Below are 23,515 nucleotides of genomic sequence, written 5' to 3' on the forward strand. Positions count from 1 at the left end.
AGATCTTCATTTGCATTTCTACTGTTCATAAATAGAAGTACCCTCCAGGCTACTTATAGTAGCTATAAACAAAAATCTGTTTTTGGATTTTAAGAAATTCTGGAAAGTGAGCTATGAGTTAAATGGATTCTTTTGGAAACATTAACATCAGTGGTGGGTTGCCCCCTGTTCGCACTGGTTCTATAGAACCGGTAGTAAAACCGGCGGGAGGCCCCGGCCACTGACCCTGACATCATGAAAATGCTTCTGCGCATGTGCAGAAGAGCGTGCACGTGCTTGAGCGAAGCGAGTGCGCGCACAGCCCCATTGCAAACCGGTAGTAAAGATAAGTAGAACCCATCCCTGATTAACATGCATAGAAACCACCAGGAGCCTGAGTAGATTATTGTATGAATACAACTATAAATAAATGAAAATGGTACAGTAGTGAAATAACAGCGGATCTTTACTATAAAGGGATCTAGTTTTGGTGTTTGTAATTAAATCAAATAAAGAACGCCATAATCCAAATTTCTAAAAAATTAAATTTCATTTCTTGCAATTGAAGAATATTAGGCAGGTGCATTGCTGGTTATGGAAGTAATTAAATTCTACAAATTAACCTTGATTGGACTATCCTAAATGAAAAGCCGGCTTCAATCTTAAAGGGACCATCTTTGAAATTTCACTGTTCTGCTGTACAGTACATTTTGCTTTTCAATTAAAAAAAGAGCTCTCATGTTCCTTTTTTGTACCAGCAGAAACGGTTTGTTTTTTTTAAAAAAAGTCTTGGATAGGAAAACATTGAAAATACTGAGTTGTTGTGTTGCTGGTACAGATACTAAAATATGTAGAAATTGCTTTCTCAAAGTAGAATTAACTCACAGTGAAATAGGCCTCTTTTTACCTGCTAGCTAGCTGGAACTCCAGTACATTCTAAAATTACATGAATGTGTTTTATCTATATAACACAAATAACCAGTGATGGGATTCTACCGGTTCAGACTGGTTTGGGTGAACTGTTATCTCCGACTATCAGCCATGACCAAACCGGTTCGTTCCGATTTTGAAGTGGGCCCGCCCACCCACCCCTGCTTTATACTCATATATATTTCCGTTTCCAAAGCCCAGCTGATAGGTGCGGCAGAGTGGATTGCTCCGCCTCAGCTGTTTTCCTTGCTGGCAGCAATGCGGAAGGTGAGTTTTCTCCAAAATGCATACGTGCACACTTAGCGAACCGAATGTTAAACTGGTAGGATCCCACCCCTGCAAATAACAGCGCTAAATTGACACAACTGTGCATTATCAAAATATTCTTTTGGAATACAGTTTATAGGAAAGCTCTTTTTGCACAAATGTTATTTAACCTTAATAGGATCTGCCTAGCAGTTGGAGAACAAAACTTGCATGGAGCGCCATGCTGCTGGATTGTCCCCTTGATAGTTGCAAAACCCTGCAAGCAATGGAACTGAAATACCTAGAAAGAGATTGCTCTAACTAGATAGAAGCAAGATCAGCATATGGAAAGGTAATTAATTACGTAGCCAGTGATATAAAAGCAGCATATGTAAAACTTACTAATGTGCTTTACTTGGGCTGCTTTGTTGAACTTTGTGTGATTATTTGATTGCTTGTTGAAACTTCTTTCACCCAAGTGAAAAAGTGGACAGAGGCCAAAACCTAGAGCCATCAGATTCAACTAGATTTGGAAATCTAGAAAAAGGTAATTCGATCCAATTTAGCCCCTGGATGAAAATGATATTTGAAAAGAAAACAAAAAATTATGTTCTCCCATTATCTAACATAGGGGAATTGGACTCATTTTGTTTCTTTCTAGAACAGGAGAAATTATATAGAAATGATGAATTATGTAGAATAGAATATAATTCTTTATTGGCCAAGTGTGATTGGACACACAAGGAATTTGTCTTGGTGCATATGCTCTCAGTGTACATAAAAGAAAAGATACATTTGTCAAGAATCATAAGGTTCAACACTTAATGATAGTCATAGGGTACAAATAAACAATCAAATCATATTAGGAAACAGTCAATATACATCATAAGGATACAAGCAACAAGGTTACAGTCATATAGTCATAAGTGGGAGGAGATGGGTGATAGGAACGATGAGAAGATTAATAGTAGTGCAGACTTAGTAAATAGTTTGACAGTGTTGAGGGAATTATTTGTTTAGCAGAGTGATGGCGTTCGGGAAAAAACTTTTCTTGTGTCTAGTTGTTCTGGTGTGCAGTGCTCTATAGCGTCATTTTGAGGGTAGGAGTTGAAACAGTTTATGTCCAGGATGCGAGGGGTGTGTAAATATTTTCACAGCCCTCTTTTTGACTCATGCAGTAATCAGGTCCTCAATGGAAGGCAGGTTGGTAGTAACTGTTTTTTTCTGCAGTTCTAATTATCCTCTGAAGTCTGTGTCTGTCTTGTTGGGTTGCAGAACCAAACCAGACAGTTATAGAGGTGCAGATGATGATTTATATTTTATATAAATCAATGCCAAGGTTTTTGAGCTTTGTTCCTTTGTGTAAAGAGATCACAACTTTATTGCATGTCACAGCAAAGGATGAAATTCATAGGGAAAAATTATACAATTATGAAAGGATGAACCAAATTATATTTCTATAAAATATTAACATTTTGAGTTACACTTATTTAAAGTTTACTTTTTAAAGCAAGGAATCAAGCAAATAAACAAAAATATCTCCAGCAAACATTCTTTATGAATTACCTCAACTAATTGCAGAATGAATGCCTGGTCCCAGTTTAGTTTAAACATGCACAGAATGATAGAGAAGACACATTTTATATTATATGCCATTAAGTAAGCCAATAACAGTTTTTGGAGTCATACAGGTAGACCTCAGCTTACAACCATTCATTTAGTGGCCATTTGAAGTTACAAGGGCACTAAAAAAAGCAACTTACGACTATTTTTCACTTAGTGACCATTGCAGCTTCCCCATGGTCACATGATCAAAATTCAGATGATTGGCACCTGGCATTTATTTATGATAGTTGCAGTTCCTGGGCTCATGTGATCGCCGTAGCCGGCAGGCAGCAGAAGCAGCCTGCAGTATTGGACTCAAACCACTGCGCTACCGCAGCTCTTGGAAATTTTGGAGTCAATTGTGGTTGTAAATCGAGGATTATCTGTAACACTTTTTTCTCTGATGAGAATGCAGAGAATGTCTGTGAAAGGTGGGTAATATTTTCTCCTTTCCCTTGAATATGGAAAACTGAGGTAGTGACTCTTACTCTCAATGGAAACTGTGGTTTCTTATGAAAGAAAAATTCTAAATTCTCTGGATTTCAAGGACACTAAAGCATTTTTGTGATATGCATATCAACATTCCATAATGCAATGCTTTGCAGTGAGCTCAGTTGTTTAATGTCAGTTTATAACGCTGATGCTCTCCAAACTGATCTTAGTAACGTGAGAAGTCAAATCTTTGGGACATGAAATGATAATTTACCAAGACCTGATTATCGTTTTGGGAAAAGGATAACTGAATATTTGTATCAGTGAATGTTGGCTATTATTAATATTTTCTTTATATTTCTGTAAGAAAACAAGAATGTAAATCGTTAAGCAGAAGTTACTTGTATGCTGTGAAGAATCTAATATTCTTTTTACCAACTTTCTTTGGCCTGTGCTCAAACATTTGCATTTTGCTACATGCCAGTTTAACCTGTATTCCCAATGAAGAGCTACATGGGTAGAGCTATCAAGCAAACACTGTATAGATAAATATGAGAAACTAAGGTGAGACTGCCTTGATTTGATGGTTTAATGTCACATTCGGAAAAGTATAGGCATGTCTTCCATAAAATAGTTATTGCAGCAATCAGTATGGGGTCAAATAGGAGGCTTGGAGCTCTGATCTTTTTGCTTTCTATTCAGTTAGTGGCCTCAAGCAAAAACATGTCCTGCATACAAAAGGGTCCAGGTAGATGGAGAATACTTATAATCTGTTTCCTGAATTTCTCAAGATACTCATGGTTTCTGCAATATATAATAATCATATATTGTGGAAAACTATGGGTGTCTTCGCTATGGAGATTCTCAGTCATCCAGGTCATGGTTGTCCCAAAGGTGCTTTTTGAAGAGGCAACTGGACTTTCTGGTTTTTCTTTGAAGACATTTCACTTCTCATCAAAGAAGCTTCTTCTCTGAAGAAGCTGAAGAAGCTTTTTGGATGAGAAGTGAAACCTCTTCAAATAAAAACCAGAAAGTCCAGTTGCCTCTTCAAAAAGCACCTATGGGTGTCTTGAGAAATTTAAAACCCTTGGAAGACCTACAGATTGACCCATAGTGTTGGACGGCATATATGAGTTGCAATTGATGATATAAAGATTGAAAGCTAATTCCTGGCTTGTACACAGCTGATTTACCACAATGCATTCTACTTACATGCTTGGTCCGGAAGCACCAGGTGTGTGTATTTGCTGGGGAACTCAAGTGTACAGGATTTTCTCCTTCATTTTTTCCCTACAACTATCACAATTAAGTGAGGCAAGCAGGGCTAAGAGAGACTGACTGTCTGAAAAATCACCAAGTGAGCTTTTATGGTTGAAAGTAGATATCAATTTGGAACTCCCCAGTCCTGGCTCAGTAGCTTAACTCCTATACCTTCCTGGCTTTGCTTTTGATGTATAAAGCTTTAAACAATTTATGGCCAGAATAAATAGAACAGATTGCCTTCTAATCTGCTCCCACTAAAATCTACAAAGTGCTTATTATTACATCTTTATGGTGCCTGTGGAGGAATAATCTCACCATTCAGACTCCCTATATGTGAATATTGTTTCTTTTCCCTTGTTTTCTTTCTTCGTTTTAATGTACTTTTTATATCAATTTAAATATCTTTAATACCTGTCTTTGAATATTTTTATTTATCTCACAAGCTGCCTTGAGATGTAATTGTATAAATGGTGTAGACATATACTAAGTAAAAACCGTTGTATATCTTAGAGTACTTACCATGATCTGGCTGTTTTAGAATATTCTGGTGTTATAAGAAGGCTGTTTAAACACACATATGCAACACACCTGCCCTTTGGAAGTTCCAGGTGCAGTTAATGTTGTTAAGTAGGCTTTTGTTCAGTTTGGGATCTTGCCCTGAGACAAAATCCAACACTACGTGAACAGATTTTCACTGCTGCTCGGGGACTTGTTCATCTGTTCTGTTTTGTTCTTCTTCCAACCTGCTGTTGAGTTTCCCAACTACAAAGAGCAGGTTGGGGTTTTTTTTTTTTTTTTTAAAGCATACATGGGGCTGCAGGAGAAAAAGAGAATTGCCCCCTTTTCTGTTTTGTTGGCATGAGATTTTCCCCAGCAGAAAGATTTACCAAAATGGTAGGTCTGGAATGTTACTCTTTTAACATATGGAATTAGAGTGAACTCTTTGGCCTTGAAGGGAAAAAAAACAAACAAAAGAAAGAAGCTATTAATGGAATTCAGGAGTGGTACAGGTAATCCTCCAGTTATGACCACAATTTAGCCCAACATTTATGTTGCTAAGTGAAACATTGGTTAAGTCAGTTTGCCCCATTTTATGACTTTTATTGCCACCGTTGTTAAGTGAATCTGGTTTCCCTGTTAACTTTGCTTGCCAGAAAGTCAAGCATCTGAATGTTAATCATGTTACCATGGGGATGCTGCAATAGTCGTAAATGTGAAAAATGGTCCTAAGTCACTTTTTTCAGTGACTTAGACTTCGTAGAATAACTTTATTGTCACTTTGAATGTACAGTAATAGACATACATTAAAATGAAATTTCATCTCATGGAGCTCTCAAAGGGTCAATATATACTACCTAAATATGACAAAATAAATAAATAAATACAAAATTATGCATATATCTATATATATTACATGACACAGAGAAACAACACAGTTTGGTTCAGATATATACATGTACATGGCAAGAAAAACGAATCTTGCGAGTTTACCAGACGGAAGGCATAGGGAACATTGTAACTTTGAACAGTCATTAAATTAACTGTTGTTAGTAGTTACTATGTAATTACTAACAATTACTAATTACTATGTAATTAACATAGCTTCCAGAAAAAAAGCTAGGATATGAAAAGCACTAAAACCAATTAATCAATGGAACCGATTGTTTTCCGGAGTTGTGGGTACTCCATCGCTTGAGGTTTTCAAGAAAATATCAGCCATTTGTCTGAGATGATATAAGGCAGGGCTGTCAAACTCATGGCCTGTGAGCCAGATGCATCACGTGCTGGCCCCGCCCCTGCCTGATTTAGCGAAGGGGAAAAAAAAGTCCTGATACGTCACGTGACGCCGCCATGACGACACAAGTTTGACACCCCTGATAGGTCTCCTGCCTTAGGCAGGTGGTTGGACTTAGAAAACCTCCAAGGTCTCTTCCAGCCCTGTGATTGTATGATTTTACAATTCTATGAAATTCTATGAATAAAAAGGTGAGCGAGTGAGGCTATCATTATCTGCTGCTTTCATTTTTGTTGTTTTATTTCTCATCCCAAAAGGGCTAAAGGTAATGTGACCAAAAGTTAAAAGCGATCTGAATGCTGTGCATCTCTAAACTTCACACTGAAGTCTAATAAATACTGCATGAAAGCAATACTTGGCTTGTGTAAACAGAGAAGACCCCAAATAAATTGTCACTCCTGTAGCTATATCATCCATGACAATGTATTAAATCTATGGACAGGATGGTGGGAGTGGGTGGGTGGGTAAGGATGCTGAGAGAGCATTGCTAGCAATAATAGATCTCTGCCAACGCATCCGCATCAGAGCAAATTGTTTGACTTTGATAGGAAAGTAGAAAAACCAAGACAGTACTGAAATTTCAGCTTTGCCAGGGACTCAGGTTTCAGCCAGGCCCTCTAAATTTGGGAGCCTATTATCTTGTTTCCGCACACCCCATGAATCAGCAATGTAATCTTGCTCATGGATGGCTCATCATTTCCTGTCAGAAACTCTGTCAGAAAATCAGTAAGATGCCTGATTGTGAACTTGTCAGGGCGACAAACTGATAAAGAGGATGTTTTCTATTTTCACATTGCACCCAAGTACAGCACTAGCAAAGAAGAGGCAGGTTTCTCAGAACAAAAATTATTACCACGGGGAATGGAAATAGGAGCCAGCCCATTCCTTAATGGTTTCTAATGTGAAAAGTTTAGTGCTATGTCTCTCTTTTTCTCTTACCTCACTATTCTTATCATTCTTTTTAGCTGTAGATAGAGAAATCCATGCAGCATCCCACACAAATGAGAAATTAATTCAGCTCTTCCGGAACAAAAGTGAATTCACATTTTTGACCAACATACAGCAGCAGGCATCAACTTCTGGAGTTATTCTGTCGATACGAGAGTTGGAACACAGGTAAGCAAGAAACCTGTCTAAATACCTGATGGCATCAAAGTGCTTTATGGTGACCTTACATTACCTAATCACAAAACATGAAGTTTCTGTTTAACAGATTCCTGAATCATTGTTTTCTCTTGTTAAACAGAGTTGCAGGAATGTAATGTCTTCAAAATGTGTTTGTTATGTCTGCATGGCACTCTGCCAAACAGAGAAAAACACTAGGACTATAACCCTGCTTTTTGTTTTACTGATCTGCCGTTTTTATTTATTATGTTCATTCTATAATTTATTAGCTGCTTTTCAAAAAAATTTAATGCAAGACAGTTTAGCTCAAGAAAAACCATCATGTGGATAAACCATAAAAATACTAAATCGTAACCATAAAAACAAAACTTCAACATTTAATGCACCATATTAACAATCAGAAGAGAAACAGATCAGATTCACTTACATAATCAGTGCCACAGCCAAGGAAAAAAAGAAGTTAAATTTCTCTTTTAAATTAAGGGATGGGCTAGTATTCAAAGTAGTGTTCTTTCAGAAGTAGATGATAGTCCTTACAATGAACAAAATAGGAGCTGAACAAGTTTATTGGATTGCCAGAGAATGACCAGGGACCTGGTACCTTCTAGAGACCTGTATCAGATAGGTTTCTTGCCTTTAAACTCATTTATGCTGGCAGTACCAAAAATCATAAAAGCAATACTAATGTTCTGACCTAGGCTTCCTTAGAAAGTATACTGCACAATCTTAGTCCCAGCAAACCTCTTTTATTCATATGGCTGTGAATTATTGTCATTCACAGTCTGAAAGACTTCTCAAACAGTCTTTCAAGGGAATGTTTATAAACACCCACCTTATCTCCCTTTGAATGCTGTCAGAGAACTAATTGCCACATGCAGGGCAAGGCCAAACTTAGCACAGAGTCAAACAGAACTTTGCAAAGCTTTAACCGACCAGATGAACTAATTGCTTCCTGCAAAAGCTCATGTCCCGTTCGCTCCTCTTTTATGTCTTATGGAAGGGGCCAATCATCGCCATGCCTTACTCCCAAATCGACCCTGTTTTCTTAATTGTTCTTGTCTTCTGGCAGCTTTGTGCATGCACACACTGGAAACAGGCTCCTGCTGTTCTTCTGCCTCGCTGATGTCAGACTCCAGAGGCTCCGGAGGCAGCAAAGAACTACCAGATGCTTGGCCCCCTCTCTGCCTCCTACTCAGAGTCCTCGTCCGAGCATTCCCCAGACTCCAGGACTGGCCCACGTTCCTCCCCAACCTCCTCACTGTCCGAATCTGCTGCCAGCTCTGCTGGCCGCTGGCGGGCCAAAACAACTAAAAGTTTCTTTTCCTTTGTGATGATATAATAACCTCCCCCATATCAGATCAAATCAAACCTTTTTATTACAGTCTTTGACCAGCCTTTACATTAAAGAGAGCGTTTGACCCAACAATTTGTTGTTGGGAAAGTTAAAACATAGGACAATAAAACAACAAGTCTAATTAAAAATTGTATAGCTTGGTAAAAATATTTCACCATCTGATTTGTGAACATGTGGTTAGCACACCTTAAAAAATAATAAATAGAAAATTTGTGATCAGAACATGTTTTGGGGCATCATGAAAAGGACACCGTATGATTGAGCATTTCTGCCTCTCTGGATCCACAAGGGCAAAGTCTCTGTAAACAAGGAATCCCATGAAATCTTCCCACCAGTAGAGCTGATAGGGGGGCATTAGAGCTGCGGTGGTGCAGTGGTTAGAATACAGTACTGCAGGCTAGTTATGCTGACTGCCGACTGCCTGCAATTTGGCAGATCAAATCTCACAAGCTCAAGATTGACTCAGCTTTCTGAGACCGGTAAAATGAGGACCTAGATTGTTGGGGGTAATATGTTGACTCTGTAAACCACTTACAGAGGGCTATAAAGCACTGTGAAGTGATATATAAGTCTAAGTGCTATTGCTATTGCTATTAAAGTGGGTTCTGGAAAAGGCCCATCTAGACTTGCACAATATTAGATTGTATAGATACCCTGCAGTAGAGGGTCTTTTGTCTGTCCAATATTTAATGAGAGAATTCAGGGGGTCAATCTTACACACAATAAAAGTATTCCCATTTATTTTAACAGCTTGAAGCAGAAGTTACAACCCTTGTATCATCATGCATACTTCGTGGTTGACTTCATGGATATTAAATTTATAAAAATAGAGTAGTCCTCTATTTTTTGCTTCAGTTCATTTTATATCTTGGATTCCTACAATTTAAAAAATAGATAATTATTAAATGTACCTTGTGTGACTTTTATATGACAACTTGCTTAATCTAAATATAATAATATATTTTAGAAGTATTTTTATGCTCTTGGAAAAGAAAATGATACTCCTGTCATTGTTCTATCAATAGGAACAGACTTTAAATGAAATGTAATTAAGAGCAGAATATCAACAGATACTGCTGAGATATCTCAATACGTTTGGAGACCACTGGGGAAAAAAAAGAAACCCATTGTAAAGAAAGCCAAGTATCAGATAGATAAATGAGCTGGAAATAAAGATTTCTTATTTGAGCCCTTGATCCTTGCAATTAGCAGTTTTTATCATCTGAGGATATGGTTTTGTTTCACTGGGTCTGTACAGGATGATTAATTTAAGGTTTTATCAAGCAAGGATCCTAAATACATTTTTAGTAATACATTTCATTGAAACAAAGAGAATTAGGGAAGTTGTTATTGCCCAGCTGCTGAGACAGGAACATTATTTCTGCACTCTCCCCCTCTTAGATTGTGTGAAAATTCACAGGAAAGTGCTTCCTTGAATTAAAATGAATGCTTGGCAAAAAAGAAACACTAAACAATGGGTAAGAAATATATTTATCCCTTCAGATAGCTGTGGATTCCAAATCTATTTTGCTCACATGGATAGTGGTAAAAAGTTGAAAATTAAGGTTCATTACACCTGCATACTTATTCATTCTCCAATTCAATGTAAAGATGTATATGAAAACGTGCTACAAATTTAACCCTTTTCCTAAATTTCCAGAAGGTACGGCTGGTAGATAAGTTAAGCTTTCCCAAGTTGATGGTTGTGAAAAAAAGAAAACATTAAATACAGAAGTTGTTGTGGCCGATCTTAGGAATCATACTCTTCACAGTAATATATTACAGTACATACTGGTGCATCTTTTATATTTAAACCCCCATTGGCAAATAATGTTGAATCTGTCTTTTTGCTTCTATTTTAAAACAATGTGTTGTGCACACTGTCATTGAGACAAAGGATACTATATCTATATATGGTTTTTATGGAAGCTTTTTTTCTGCATTTGTGTTATGTACAGAAAGTCCATGCAATTCTAATATGTATATGAAAATATAAGTGAATATGCATTCCTAAACATATGTGAATGTATATGTAAATATATAGCATTAGACAGCCTTCCAAAAATCATTGTTCAGATGGATTTTGTACAGTGTATCTTACATTGGTTGGTTTATTAACCTAATATGGTTTGACTTGGTTCAGAATGTTGTGTGAAAACCAGCCTTTGTAATTTGTAAAATATAATCTCTGACCTAACATTTTGTATAAAGCCACTTGTGTTTTTTTAACCATTAACCTAACCATGGTTTACCAGATTATGAACCAGGCTAAATTATTACAGCTATAAAATCAGTTTTAATTTTAAATTGTATTGACCCCAAACAAGGGGCAAAATACATAGTAAGCTAAATCTTAAACATTAAAGAAATGTATTAAAATCTAAAGCTGTAAGTAAAATTAACCGTTGTTGCACTATTAAGCATCAAATTGCTTAATTAATTTGGTGACCCTTCTGGAGGCCTCAAATGGCTGGTCTAAGGAGAATGCTCTCATTCTCAAAGCTACCATAACTGTGAGTTAGCAGAAGCTTTATTAGATCAGCTCACCAAGTTCCAGAAAAAACAGAGTGCAAAAACCAAATTATTCTATTCCCCCAGCAGACAGGGCAAATTCCCTTCCAGGAGTAAGCATTGCAAAACTTTAAATTGATTTGAGAGCAAAGACTCTCATGTGAGTTAGCCAAAGAATATTAGGAGAGGAGGAGAACTTTTCAAACAGTTCTCCCTTTTACAGTGGTTCTACTTAGGCCATACTGAATATTGTTGCAAAGACTCTTTTCTTCAACTCTAATCAAGTTCTATCAGAACAAGTGAGGTCAGGTGAGAAAAGTTAATCCAAAGAATTTTAAAATCTAGACCAATGCTTAGCTTCCAGGATAACTGAAAAATTTCCTGTAAGTTTTCCTGTAAAGTCAGGGAGGCTTAGGAGCTTCCAGTGAAAATTAATTTGAACCAAAAATTCAGGTGGCAAAACTGCATATGAATTTTGACAAAGCTTGGTCCTGATTAGTCACAAAAAGAGAATTAAATACACTTTGGGAAACTTGCAACTGTGTTGTAGAAAGACAGCTTGAACAGAACTTAAATCATGATAATCGCAAATCTGTGTTCTGCATACCAGGTGGCTGATTACCCTAATTCTAAATATTTTCTCTTGCAGCTGGCAAGTTATTACCACTGCAGTTAGCATATTATAGGATAATATTTGAGAATTTTTGGGCCTGACTAATGACAGCCCTTCGTTGTCTCTTCTGGAAAACCAATGGATAAAAAAAAAAAAAAAAGCCCAGATATTCAAATACCTTAATTTCGTTGATACTAAAACTGTTGGTTTTCCAGGAGAGATAGCAGATGACAAGCCTTTTGGAGAAAATGAAACATCTTTGGCATTATTATATTTGAGAACCAGTTTTTCCTTTGCAATAGTGGGAAAAGGGCTCCATTTTTCTGTCTCAGGCCAATTTGTCTTGTAGAAAGCATGGCTGCATTGTCCAATGGTCCATTGGCTTGACCCTATTCTGGGACATGGCTCCCAGTGGTCTTCCGGGTGCGCTTCAAGGTGTTGGTTACCACCTGTAAAGCGCTCCATGGCATAGGACCTAGTTATCTTCGAGACCGCCTTCTGCCACCGACGACCTCCCATCGACCTGTGCGCTCCCACAGAGAGGGCCTCCTCGGAGTGCCATCAGCCAAGCAATGCAGGCTGGTGACCCCCAGGGGAAGGGCCTTCTCTGTGGGGGCTCCCACCCTCTGGAATCAACTGCCCGCAGAGATAAGGAGAATCCAAGACCTCCCTGCCTTCCGCCGTTCTCTTAAAACTTTCTTTTTTCAACAAGCTGGGCTGGCCTAACAAATCCTTTTAAATGATTTTAAATGATTTTAAATTTGTTTGTCTTTTTAAATTCTGGGCCAAATTGAGATATTTCCTTTTAATCTGTTCTTAATTTATGTATTATGTATTTATGTGTTTTTACTTGGTTGTACACCGCCCTGAGTCCCTAGGGAGAAGGGCGGTATATAAATTTGAAGTAAAGTAAAAAAAATAAAATAAAAAAAAAAATAATTAATATAAAAGGTAAAAAAAAAAATGAAGAGGAGTCAAATGCATCTTTGTTTTACCCCCTTTTCAACGGGGATGAAGGATGGAAGGACTCCCATCATAATACAGTGAAGCTGCATTTAATTCTTTTTATGCAGTTTTACAATCCGCAGCAATGACATTGGACAACTGAGAAAGCCACTCATTTCTCCCAAAATCGATCTCCAGTCACAATATAAAGGATACCCCCCACCCAGATTAATGGTTTAATAATTAATTAAACCATTAATCTGGGGCATCCTTGTATTCTAGCCACAATGAATAAAACACTGATCAAGGGTAAGTCTCCCACTCTGAATCTGGCTTGCCTTTCTACCTGGATATTGATTTCCACTAGGCAGTCAGTTTTCCGTGGCATGTAGCTATGCTCAGTCAGATGATACAACATTAATATATACAATTCCTGCCCCAAATTATTATAGCTGCAAGGTCTAAAATAGTTAGAATGTATCTGCCATTATATTGTGAAGTCATACCTTGGAGACAGAAAAAGAATTGGATGGCTTAATGTAATAAGTTGCAGGTTCCTGGTTCCTAGGCAAACCAGGCAATAATTATGAAAGAGGTGGATAGGTGAAAAGGGAAACGTCCTGTTTAATGGAAAAAAAAAAACTCAAAATGTTTTTTTTTTTTTACATTCCTGAACTGAATATGTTTTACCATTTTGCAGCTGCATGGTTTTGCAAGTATAAAGCTTTGTCCGATTTTTTAATATTGTTTGGTTATGCTTAGCATCACCGTACAAGCAACTCATACAGTATGCTGTCTTGAATTGTGCTCTAAAGCAGGGGTCCCCAACCTTTCGGACCTCAGGGACCACTAAATTCATAATTTTAAATCCCGTGGACATAATAACTTTATTGTCATTGTACATGTATACACAGTATACCCATACAACGAAATTCACTTAACACCCAAAGACCAGGTCCTCCTCTGCCCCGCACAAAAAGACCCCAAAGGGGGAGACTCTCTGCAGTAACACAGACGTTCATTGCACGTATCTGTCCCAGGGACCATAGTTTGAGGACCTCTGATTTAGTGCAATCCAAAAAAGGCAAATAATTTTTCTGAGGACCACCAAAATTTCCACACGGACCACCAGTGGTCCACGGACCACCAGTTGGTGACCGCTGCTCTAAAGATTATCCCCTTTTCAACTATTGTATCTTTTTCAATATTAATGACGGCTGAATATATCATTGAATGTATTTCTTTCTGTTTCAGCTTTTCCTTTTCCTGCCTTTTTATTTTAATACAGGTCTTCTGTTGTAATCTAGGTCAGTGATAGCGAAACTTTTAGGGACTGAGTGCCCAAACTGCAACCCAAAACCCACTTATTTATCACAAAGTGCCAACATGGCAACTTAACCTGAATAATGAGGTTTTGTGAGGAATTTCAATCACTCTTTCACAATTTGACTTCTCCCTGGTGGCAGTGGATTTCTTTAACAGCACAACTCAGGAATGATGGGAGTGTAGTGCACTAGCTTTTGGAGGGCCATCACATCCTTATTCATTCCTCCCTCCCTCCCTCCTTTTCTTTCTTTCTTTCTTTCTTTCTTTCTTTCTTTCTTTCTTTCTTTCTTTCTTTCTTTCTTTCTTTCTTTCTTTCTTTCTTTCTTTCTCTTTCTTTCTTTCTTTTTCCTTTCTTCCTTCTTTCCTGCCTACCTACCTTCCTACCTACCTATCTCCTCTAATTTCACCCTTCCTTCCTTCCTTCCTTCCTTCCTTCCTTCCTTCCTTCCTTCCTTCCTTCCTTCCTTCCTTCCTTCCTTCCTTCCCCCCTCCTCTGAGTTCACTTTCCTTCCTTTAATCCTGTATATTATGGTTCGTTATTGTTACTATTTATTAAAGAATGCTGTGTAGCTTAGAAGCTCTCAGCAAAAATAACAGCAACTGTTGTTTGTGGCTGAAGCTATCCTGGGCTGTTATTTACACACACACACACACACACACACACACACACACACACACACACACACCTATTTTTATTCCACTTTCCCTGGGTCCTTGGGAAAGGAGTGGCATCTTTTCCCCATCCCCGTCTTTAATAATCAGGACTTTGCACTGGTGCGAGATTTAAGCACATATTTTGAGGAGTGTCTCTCCTCCTTGATGGTGGATGAATGTACAGTTTTCTGATTTGTATAGTGTTTTAGAGGCAGGTGCAGCAAATGAATAATTTTTGTGATCAGCTTGAATGTACAGGTCAGGTCAACATTGACTGCATCAGTAGAGCTTGCAGCAGGATATAATAAAGCAACCATATCATAATTCAGATCACACTGGTAGCCTCCAACTTTTCAGGTAAAGTGACTTGATGCATGGTTCTAGAGCCAAGATATAACACTGACATTCCAAATGATTGTTGGCTTAAAGGGCTCCTTTTTGTTGAACCTATGTCATCATTGTTGTGTTTATGGTTTTGATTGCTATAGATTTTTGTAGTATATTTTACTTGTTTTTCTTTGCTGCTTTTTTTATTTTTGCTTTGCAAAAAAATTTTTTTTAGTAGTTGCGTATTGATGCCGTCGTGAAAAATTTAATTGACTTTCAACAAGAGGGGTTTTCTACATTAGTGAAATAATATTTCAATATTTCTTAGTTTTGAGATTTATTTGTTTTGTCCTAACAATTCAGGGAGAACCTGCTATTGTTGATTTATTGTCATAGCATTTGAAAGAAGTGGTTCCTGTTGATGCAATGTACTAGGCAGTGGTGAAATCCTTTTTTTTTTTTTACTACCAATTCTGTGTGCGTGGTTTGGTGGGCGTGGTGTGGCTTGGTGGACATGGCTTGGTAGGCATAGCAGGGGAAGGATACTGCAAAATCTCCATTCCCACCCCAATCCAGGGGAAGGACATTGCAAAATCTCCATTCCCACCCCACTCTGGGGCCAGGTGATATTTGCCGGTTCTCCAAACTACTCAAAATTTCCACTACTGGTTCTCTGAACTGCTCAAAATTTCCACTTCCGGTTCTCCAGAACCTGTCAGAATCTGCTGGATTTCACCCCGGTATTAGGGATCTACCACACAAGTATGCTGTTCACTTTCACTTACAACAGCTCTATTACAAAAATTATTTCTGCTTGGAACAGCGTGGGTTAATGTAGCAGCTATCCTTCTTTTAACAGAAAACTTAATTCATATGATACGATGTCACAACAGTATTAACAAAGCATAAATAACCAGTGTAAATCAAGTCATAAATTTCAGTTGCTTCATAGGAATAAGGTGTGAGTTGTAGGGAGAAAATGTTCTCAAAGATTAAATAAGTATTTCAAAAGCAGTAGAATATGGCATTTTTGAAGCAATTATTTAAATAGTTTATACCAGTGTTTCCCAACCCTGGTGCTCCTCAAACAGGGTGGATTTCAAACTCATGTCTAGACATCCAATATTCATGTTACCTGGAAGTAGACCATCCACAGGGGGAGGGATAAAAAAGATGGATGGCAGCCGTGTCCACTATCTTAACTCTTTTTAATCCCCCCTACCAAGCCCATGACCAGATGTTGACCCAACAAAACTAGAGTATATCAAATTGAGAAAAGAAGATATGAAGGCTTCATGTAATTGCTAATTAACTGTCATACTCTCTTTACTGCTTTATAAATATTTCAGACAAATGTTAAACAAAAATGGTTAATTTGTGCTGACTTGCTGAATTTTTCTCAAAGAGAGTTAAAACTTAAAACAAGAGAAAACTTAAAATTGGAAGGTTTTACTTGCCATTGGTTTCCTTGTGCTCAGCTAATGGAAAGGTTTAAGTTGGATAAGAAGAATTATGAATTCGAAAAGGGTAAAACCGAGCTTTATGTAGAGCTCTGTTCAAATGATGATCATATTATTGCTAGGATGTATAAACTTTAGTTGAAAATGGAAACAGAGGTTGAAGAAGTTAAAAAGTTTCAAAAATAATGTATAGTTGAACCAGCAGGATAGTATGTGGAAGAAAAGGCTGGAATTTACACTGAATTATAATCTTAAAGCAAATTTTTATAAAATGATGTATCGCTGATGTATGACACCAGGTACACTATCAAAACGGTGTAAGACAATTTCAAATATTTGTTGGGAATGTAAGGTGCATTTTTTTCATCCCTGGTGGACATAAGGGAAAGCTAGAAAATATTGGGATCAAGTATGTATTTTGATCCAGAAGATTTTAAAAGTAAATAGACAATTAAAACCACAGGTTTTTCTTTGGGGTTTAATAGACAAACAAATGGAATCTTTTTATGGAACTTTGCTTTTATACATAACAACAGCTTCAAGACTTTTATATGCTCAGAGCTGGAAGGGTCTACAAATACCTACAATGGAAGAATGGATTGTAAAGTTGATGGAATTGATGGAGATGTTGAAATTATAACTTTGATTAAGGAAAAGATCTTGAATCATTTTTTTTCTATTTGGAAAATACTTTTATATTTTTGGGAAGAAAATGAAAGAAATGAAATTATCAAATCCAATACCAAAAATGGCATGTGGTAATTCTTTGGAACGGAGTTCTTTATTGTTTTGTGCCTATAAACAAAATCTTGCCAGACTGATAATTGCAACTACAATATACTCTGTGCACTCTTAGAAAGAGGCTGTCTTCACCCTCTTTCTCTCACACTTGATATCTGGATTGAACTGCCTCTTACTCCTTTGCACCCCTCCTTCCTCGGGATTCATTTCCTCACTACATTTCCTCACAGAAATATTGTTCTGGGGATTTAGCAATTAGAATTATACAGGATTGTAGAATAATAAAGAAGAATATAAGAGTAAGAGTTTGATCTATTTTTTACTTATATATGTACCAAAGAAAGTTAGAAGTCATTTTTCTTCTATTTTTCTTTCTTGCACTTTCACTTTTTCCTCTCCTGAGCTTTTCCTTTATTCAAATCTTTTAACTTAGTATTTGTTTATCTTTTAACTTAGTATTTTTTAAAATTGATAAAGTTACATATGTATAAAATATTTGCAGGCCAAGTCTTAATGTGAATGACTCTGCCATCATAGTCTGACTATCTTTCCTTTTTTTTTTTTCGTTAAACAAATTATCCCAGAGATTAGATTAACTGAACCAAATGAAATAGTAATATTTGGCCATTCTTGAACAAATAGCTCAGTGAGAGGATACATAGCATTTGTGGGAAGCATAAGGAATGAAGAGAGATGTTATACCAAATGGGCAATTTGGTGTTGTGTGATTCTTTCTGCAGTAGCAGTCAAGGGAAGGCCTAACTAAAATGGGGAGGCTGATAATGGTAAGGGAGGAAACACACCTACATGACCATCCAGAATAATCCTAGGGATAATTGAGATTCAGATGCCAGAGAACAATAATCTCTCTTCTTCCTATGCAATTGAAGTTGCTATTGCTTCCTAATATGATTTGGTAATTCATTTCACCCTCACTAGGATGTTCACTGTGCATCCCTCCCAGGGGTGGGTTCTACTTACCCTTACTTCCGGTTTGCAATGGGATCGCACGCATGCACGAGCAAAGCGATGCATGCGCGCTTTGCTTCTGCACATGTGCAGAAGCTTCTGATGATGTCAGGGTCAGTGGGCGGAGCCTCCCACCAGTTTTACTACTGGTTCTATAGAACTGGTTCGAACCAGGGGCAGCCCACCATTGATCCCTCCCAAAGGATTATGTTTAGTGAAAGAAGATAATAATCCTAGTTAGAAGAAAGATATGATGGTTTGATTAATGGAATACCACAGCTGTACTTTCCTACTATATCCACAAAATAAATTCAAGATCCATTTGGAGGGGTAAGAAATAGAAGACTCCTAGAACTTTATATATCACTGCCTAATAAGAGCTAACAGAGAGGATAGATCAGAATGGGTATTTCAATGTTTCTTAACCCTGGTTAAGGTTCTAGAACTGGTTTATTCTAATCTAAGTCACTTCAGAAGTAATCTGATTTGAATCAATGTTCTCGATGCAGGCTGAGGAATTCTGGGAGTGGAAGTCCACACATTTTATAATTGCTAAGTTGAGAAACACTGGTGTAGTTTAAATGATGGACATAAGGATTAAAGAGTTGGCTGAAGAATTAGGTCATCTTGAGTCGGCAGGTGTTTCTCTGGGGAGAAATGTAAGACAGAACCCTATATATAGACTCATATGTTAGAATGTCCTTCATAATTTTTATTTGAGGGTCAGTTCCAATGTAAAATAATAATTTGTTAATATAATGAAACTTTAAATTCTCCTTAAAATATTTTAAAATGTAGGTGTTTTGGGAGACCACAAATATTCTTACTTAAGGTCAAGAAGAAGGGGACGGCAGAAAATGAGGTGGCTGGATGGAGTCACTGAAGCAGTCAGCGTGAGCTTAAATGGTCTCTGGGGGATGGTAGAGGACAGGAAGGCCTGGAGAAAAGTTGTCCATGGGGTTGTGATGGGTCAGACACGACTTCGCAACTAACAACAACAAAGGTCAAGTTGCATGGAATCTGCACAAGTTGTGTTCTATGAAGCAAGACTATCACCTGGGATCTTTTGCACCCCAAATCTATAATTAGGGCTATTTGTTTTCTTCTTGTACATCATTGTTAGCAGGGACAGGGGCACACCAGTGGAGTTCTTTTCTTTTATCTTAGCAAAAAAGAGAACAAGTATTGAATTTGCTCTCTTACCTACTGTGTAACACATGGAAAGGGAACAAACAGATGCCTTTTTCTGCGTCTGACTGTTTTCCAAATGGATTGGGCACATTCAGTTAGTATGCCTGTCAAGCTTTGTGAAAAATTTGGAAAAATTGTGAAATGAAGATCTGTTTGTTCCCTTCCTACCTACCAGCTGGTTAGCACGCTGGGGGTGGAGAGAGGAAAATATATTTTTAATTTTTCTTTTTAAGAAGTCCATTTGTTCTCTTTGCCTCATCTTTGCTTACAAGATAGAGCAGATTGAATAATCATCATCATTGCAAATTTATCCTTGTTATTTTAAAGTTTTGGGAAGGAATTCCAGATTGTCATGACCGTTATCTTTTTTCCTGAGTGCTAAATCTTAAAAAAAAAAGATAATCTGGGGAATTAAGAGGGTAGGCTTGGTTGTTGGAAGCTTCTCTCCACAGGAAAGAGCTTATTTATCCTTCCCCTCAAAAGGTTGCTTTTTAAAAGGGAAAAAAAGCCCAGATTGCAATGTCTGAGTGAATAAAGATCTGGGATCCCTAGACTATAGAGCATATGTGTGCCTATTAATCCAATCCTAATGATGTCACTGGTTGTCTAGTAAATTCCTTGGAAGAGAAGTTCCAAACGCTGATAATGGTAGTAATACTCCAAGTCCCCTGGACTGCAAGGCGAACAAATCTGTCAGTCCTAGAAGAGATTAACCCTGACTGCTCTTTAGAAGGTTAGATCCTGAAGATGAAACTCAAATATTTCGTCTGCCTATTGAGAAGGAAGGGCTGGAGAAGAGCCTAATGCTGGGAAAGATTGAAGGCAAAAGAAGAAGGGACAACAGAGAACAAGGTGGCTGGATGGAGTCACTGAAGCAGTAGGTGTGAGCTTAAGTGCTCCAGAGGATGGTAGAAGACAGGAAGGCCTGGAGGAACATTGTCCATGGGGTCACGATGGATTGGACCCGGCTTCGCAACTAACAACAACAATTCCAAGGAAGATCTGAATCAGATTGTGTTTAAAACTCAGGTTGGTTAAAAAAAAAAAAGAGAGAGAGAGAGAGAGAGAGAGAGAGAGAGAGAGAGAGAGAGAGAGAGAGAGAGAGAGAGGGAGATGGCTTTAAAATGTCATTTAACTCTTAATTGTATTGCAATGAAAGCATTTTAAGCTATCACAATATTCTAGAACTCTGTCTTACAAAGAGAAGGAAAAACAAACAAACAAACTAGACTATGCTTATCTTAATTTAATTTCTAGTCAGTTAGGAAGTTGGAAGCATCTTATTTATGCCTTAGCATTCCTAGCATTTAAAAAGCCAATGGACAGTGATAATAAGAATAAACCAAAAGGAGGAAGTCTTGAATATTGCTGAATTACAATTCTTAGCAGTTGTTACTATTACCCGTGCTAGTTGGGATGATGGTTTAGTACCACTAGAGCAGGGGTGTAAAACTCGATTTCATTGAGGGCTGCATCAGGGTTGTGTTTGACCTCAGGGGGCTGCGTGGGTGTGGCCAGGGTGGGCATGGCCAGCTCAACATCACTCATATCAGGAGTGTTTGTAGTGGCCCAAGCGCTCTGCCAGCAAAAACGGGCTCCCAAGCTCCGTTTTCGACTGCCATGGGCTCCTGCAACCTTCTGCCAGCAAAAATGGAGCTTGGGAAGGCTGCCCTCCTAAACTCCATTTTCAATGGCAGAAGCACCACGGCCTGGTCCTTTGCTGTTTCCAGGGTGACCCCGCGGGCCAGATCTAAGTACCCCGCAGGCCAGATCCGGCCCCCAGGCCTTGAGTTAGACATCCCTGCACTAGAGGAACTCAGATTCTCCCTCTCCATCTAGCTTAAACTTTCTTAACAATAGATATACTATATGTGTCTACTTTGGATTTTGTAGAGATATATCATCTATATGAAGTATTGCTTGGAGATTCTTAGACAGTCTTTTCATAGAGCAATATATCCCTTGAGACTAACGCCTGGCTTTGAATTTCCTTTGTTTTAAAAATTAATCAAGGATTGATGCTGCCATTATTAGACAGTGATGTAAAAGTTAGAATACATATATCCCTTCCATAAGGATGAATGGTGATGGAGGATTAGTATCACAAAATTTATCTAACCTTATTTCAGTCTATGACCCAGAGATTAAAACTGGTTTGTTCTAATCTAAGTCACTTCAAAAGTAATCTGATTTGAATCAAAGTTTTGTTCCAAACTGGCATTTGGAAGAAAAGAGCTTCGTTCTCACACAATCAAGTATGAGAAATATTTAGTAAAATAGGTAGAAAGTTTTAGATTTCATGGAAATCAGTGCAGGATTTTTGATGCTTCTTTAAAATCTTTTAAAAAAGAAAAATAGTGGCTGAATTTGTTTTGAGAGGGAGAATAAGGTCATTTGCAATAATAGTCCCTTTTTGTGAAAGATGCCTGCACTGATTTTCAGCAGAAGCTGAATTTTTTCATATAAAAGGATGATGTGTTGATAAGTAATAGTGAGGTCCTTTCCTTATGGGCCCCGAATTATGAAGCTGATAATTGGAAACTGAGGAGAGATTAATGATTAATTCACCGGTCTTTTCTAATTTTGAAAAAAAATCACTTGCTGGGTCAGACAAGCTAATTAAAGCAGCTCAAAAAAATGCTACTGCACTACTCTTTAGAATGAGAGTTAGTTAGGTGGCAGAAGACACCTAGAGATTGCCTCAGTTTTCATGTTTTTTTCCCACCAACCATTCTGAGGACCAATGGTGGCAAGTTCGCAAAGATCCCTTGGGTTTGAGGACATGCCTGTCAGGACTGGATCCAGTCTTTTTCCTTTAGGAGTTTTACTCCCTTGAATTTATCATGACTCCAGGGCTTTAAAAATCCAATTTGACCCCAGAGCAGAAAAAGAGCTAGTTCAGATCAATGTCAACTGCGGAGCTGGCAGCTGTTCTGTCCCCAACCACACGCACACACACCAACAGACAAGAGTTAAAGACCAAACCAGCTGGCAAAATCCTTTTCCTTATGATAACGGAACTTGGCAACAACCTAGTGGCTGCATGCCAAGAGTTTATTATTTACGAAGAGGAGAGATAACTTCTCCCCACTCCTGGTACATCAAAAGAAACAGCTCAATAATTACGGAGTCAATCAAGTCCAGAGATAATCCAGCAAAGTCTATAGCAAAAAGTCCGGCAATGCAGAATGGCGTGGAAGCTTTCAGCTTTGTTCGTCACAAGGTTTGACTGGCCACCACGCTCCCTTTTATATCCTGTGGGGTGTGGTCCAGTGACTCAGCCTAATCTCGGGCACGCCTTTTCTTCTGTTGCGCGCACTTATCTCTGCGACGTTGACGTGGATCCAGCCAAGACTCATTACCCTCATCACTGTCCATCTGTGGCTTCATGGATGTGCTTGGCCCCAGCCCTATCTCTTGCCCTTCGGCGGACACTGAAGGCATTGCCAGAGAGGAGGGTCCTGGAGACGGAGGCCTTGCCAACTCCTCTCCTTCACTCTCGGAGTCCTCTCCTGCCGATGACACAGGCTCAGGTAACGGAGCCACAACAGCAGCAGAGTCGGACAGTGAGAAGGCTGAAGAGGAACATGGCCCAGTCCTGGAGTCTGGGGAAGGCTCAGAGAAGGGCTCTGCATCAGAGGAAGAGATGGGGCCAGGGCCATCTGGGAGTTATGTGCGGACTCCGGAGCCTCCAGAGTCGGAGATCAGTGAGGCAAAGGAACTGTTCCTAGTACATGCATGAGCAGAGCTGCCAAAAGGCAAGAACAGTTAAAACAAAAAGGATGACTCGGGAGTAAGGCATGGATATGATTGGCCCCTCCCATAAGACATAAAGGAAAAGCAAAGGCACATGGGCCTTGTGGATGGTGTCGGTTTGAACTTTGAAGCTCCATTTTTGACTCTGTGTTTCCGTGTGGCCTTGCCAAGATAATTACCAATTAGGTCTTTGGTAGCATGTTAAAGAAGATAAAGGTGGGTGTTTACCAGCCTTATCCAAAGGACTATGGCAGACTTCTGTTGGACTGTTTATAAAGTCTTGGTGATTCAGC

General features: G+C 38.4%; 1 protein-coding gene across 2 annotated transcripts in view; it reads left to right on the top strand.

Moving 5' to 3' along the window:
• NELL1 (neural EGFL like 1) overlaps positions 1–23,515 on the top strand; it is a 564,211-nt gene that overhangs the window by 95,473 nt on the left and 445,223 nt on the right. For both annotated transcript variants that reach the window (XM_034417254.3, XM_034417255.3), the window contains exon 3: positions 7,216–7,366. In XM_034417254.3, coding sequence (XP_034273145.2) covers positions 7,216–7,366 — 151 coding nt within the window. The remainder of the gene's footprint in view (positions 1–7,215; positions 7,367–23,515) is intronic.

This window comes from Pantherophis guttatus, chromosome 1 (assembly GCF_059756535.1).
Source record: "Pantherophis guttatus breed Tessera chromosome 1, ASM5975653v1, whole genome shotgun sequence".
NCBI lineage: Eukaryota > Metazoa > Chordata > Lepidosauria > Squamata > Colubridae > Pantherophis > Pantherophis guttatus.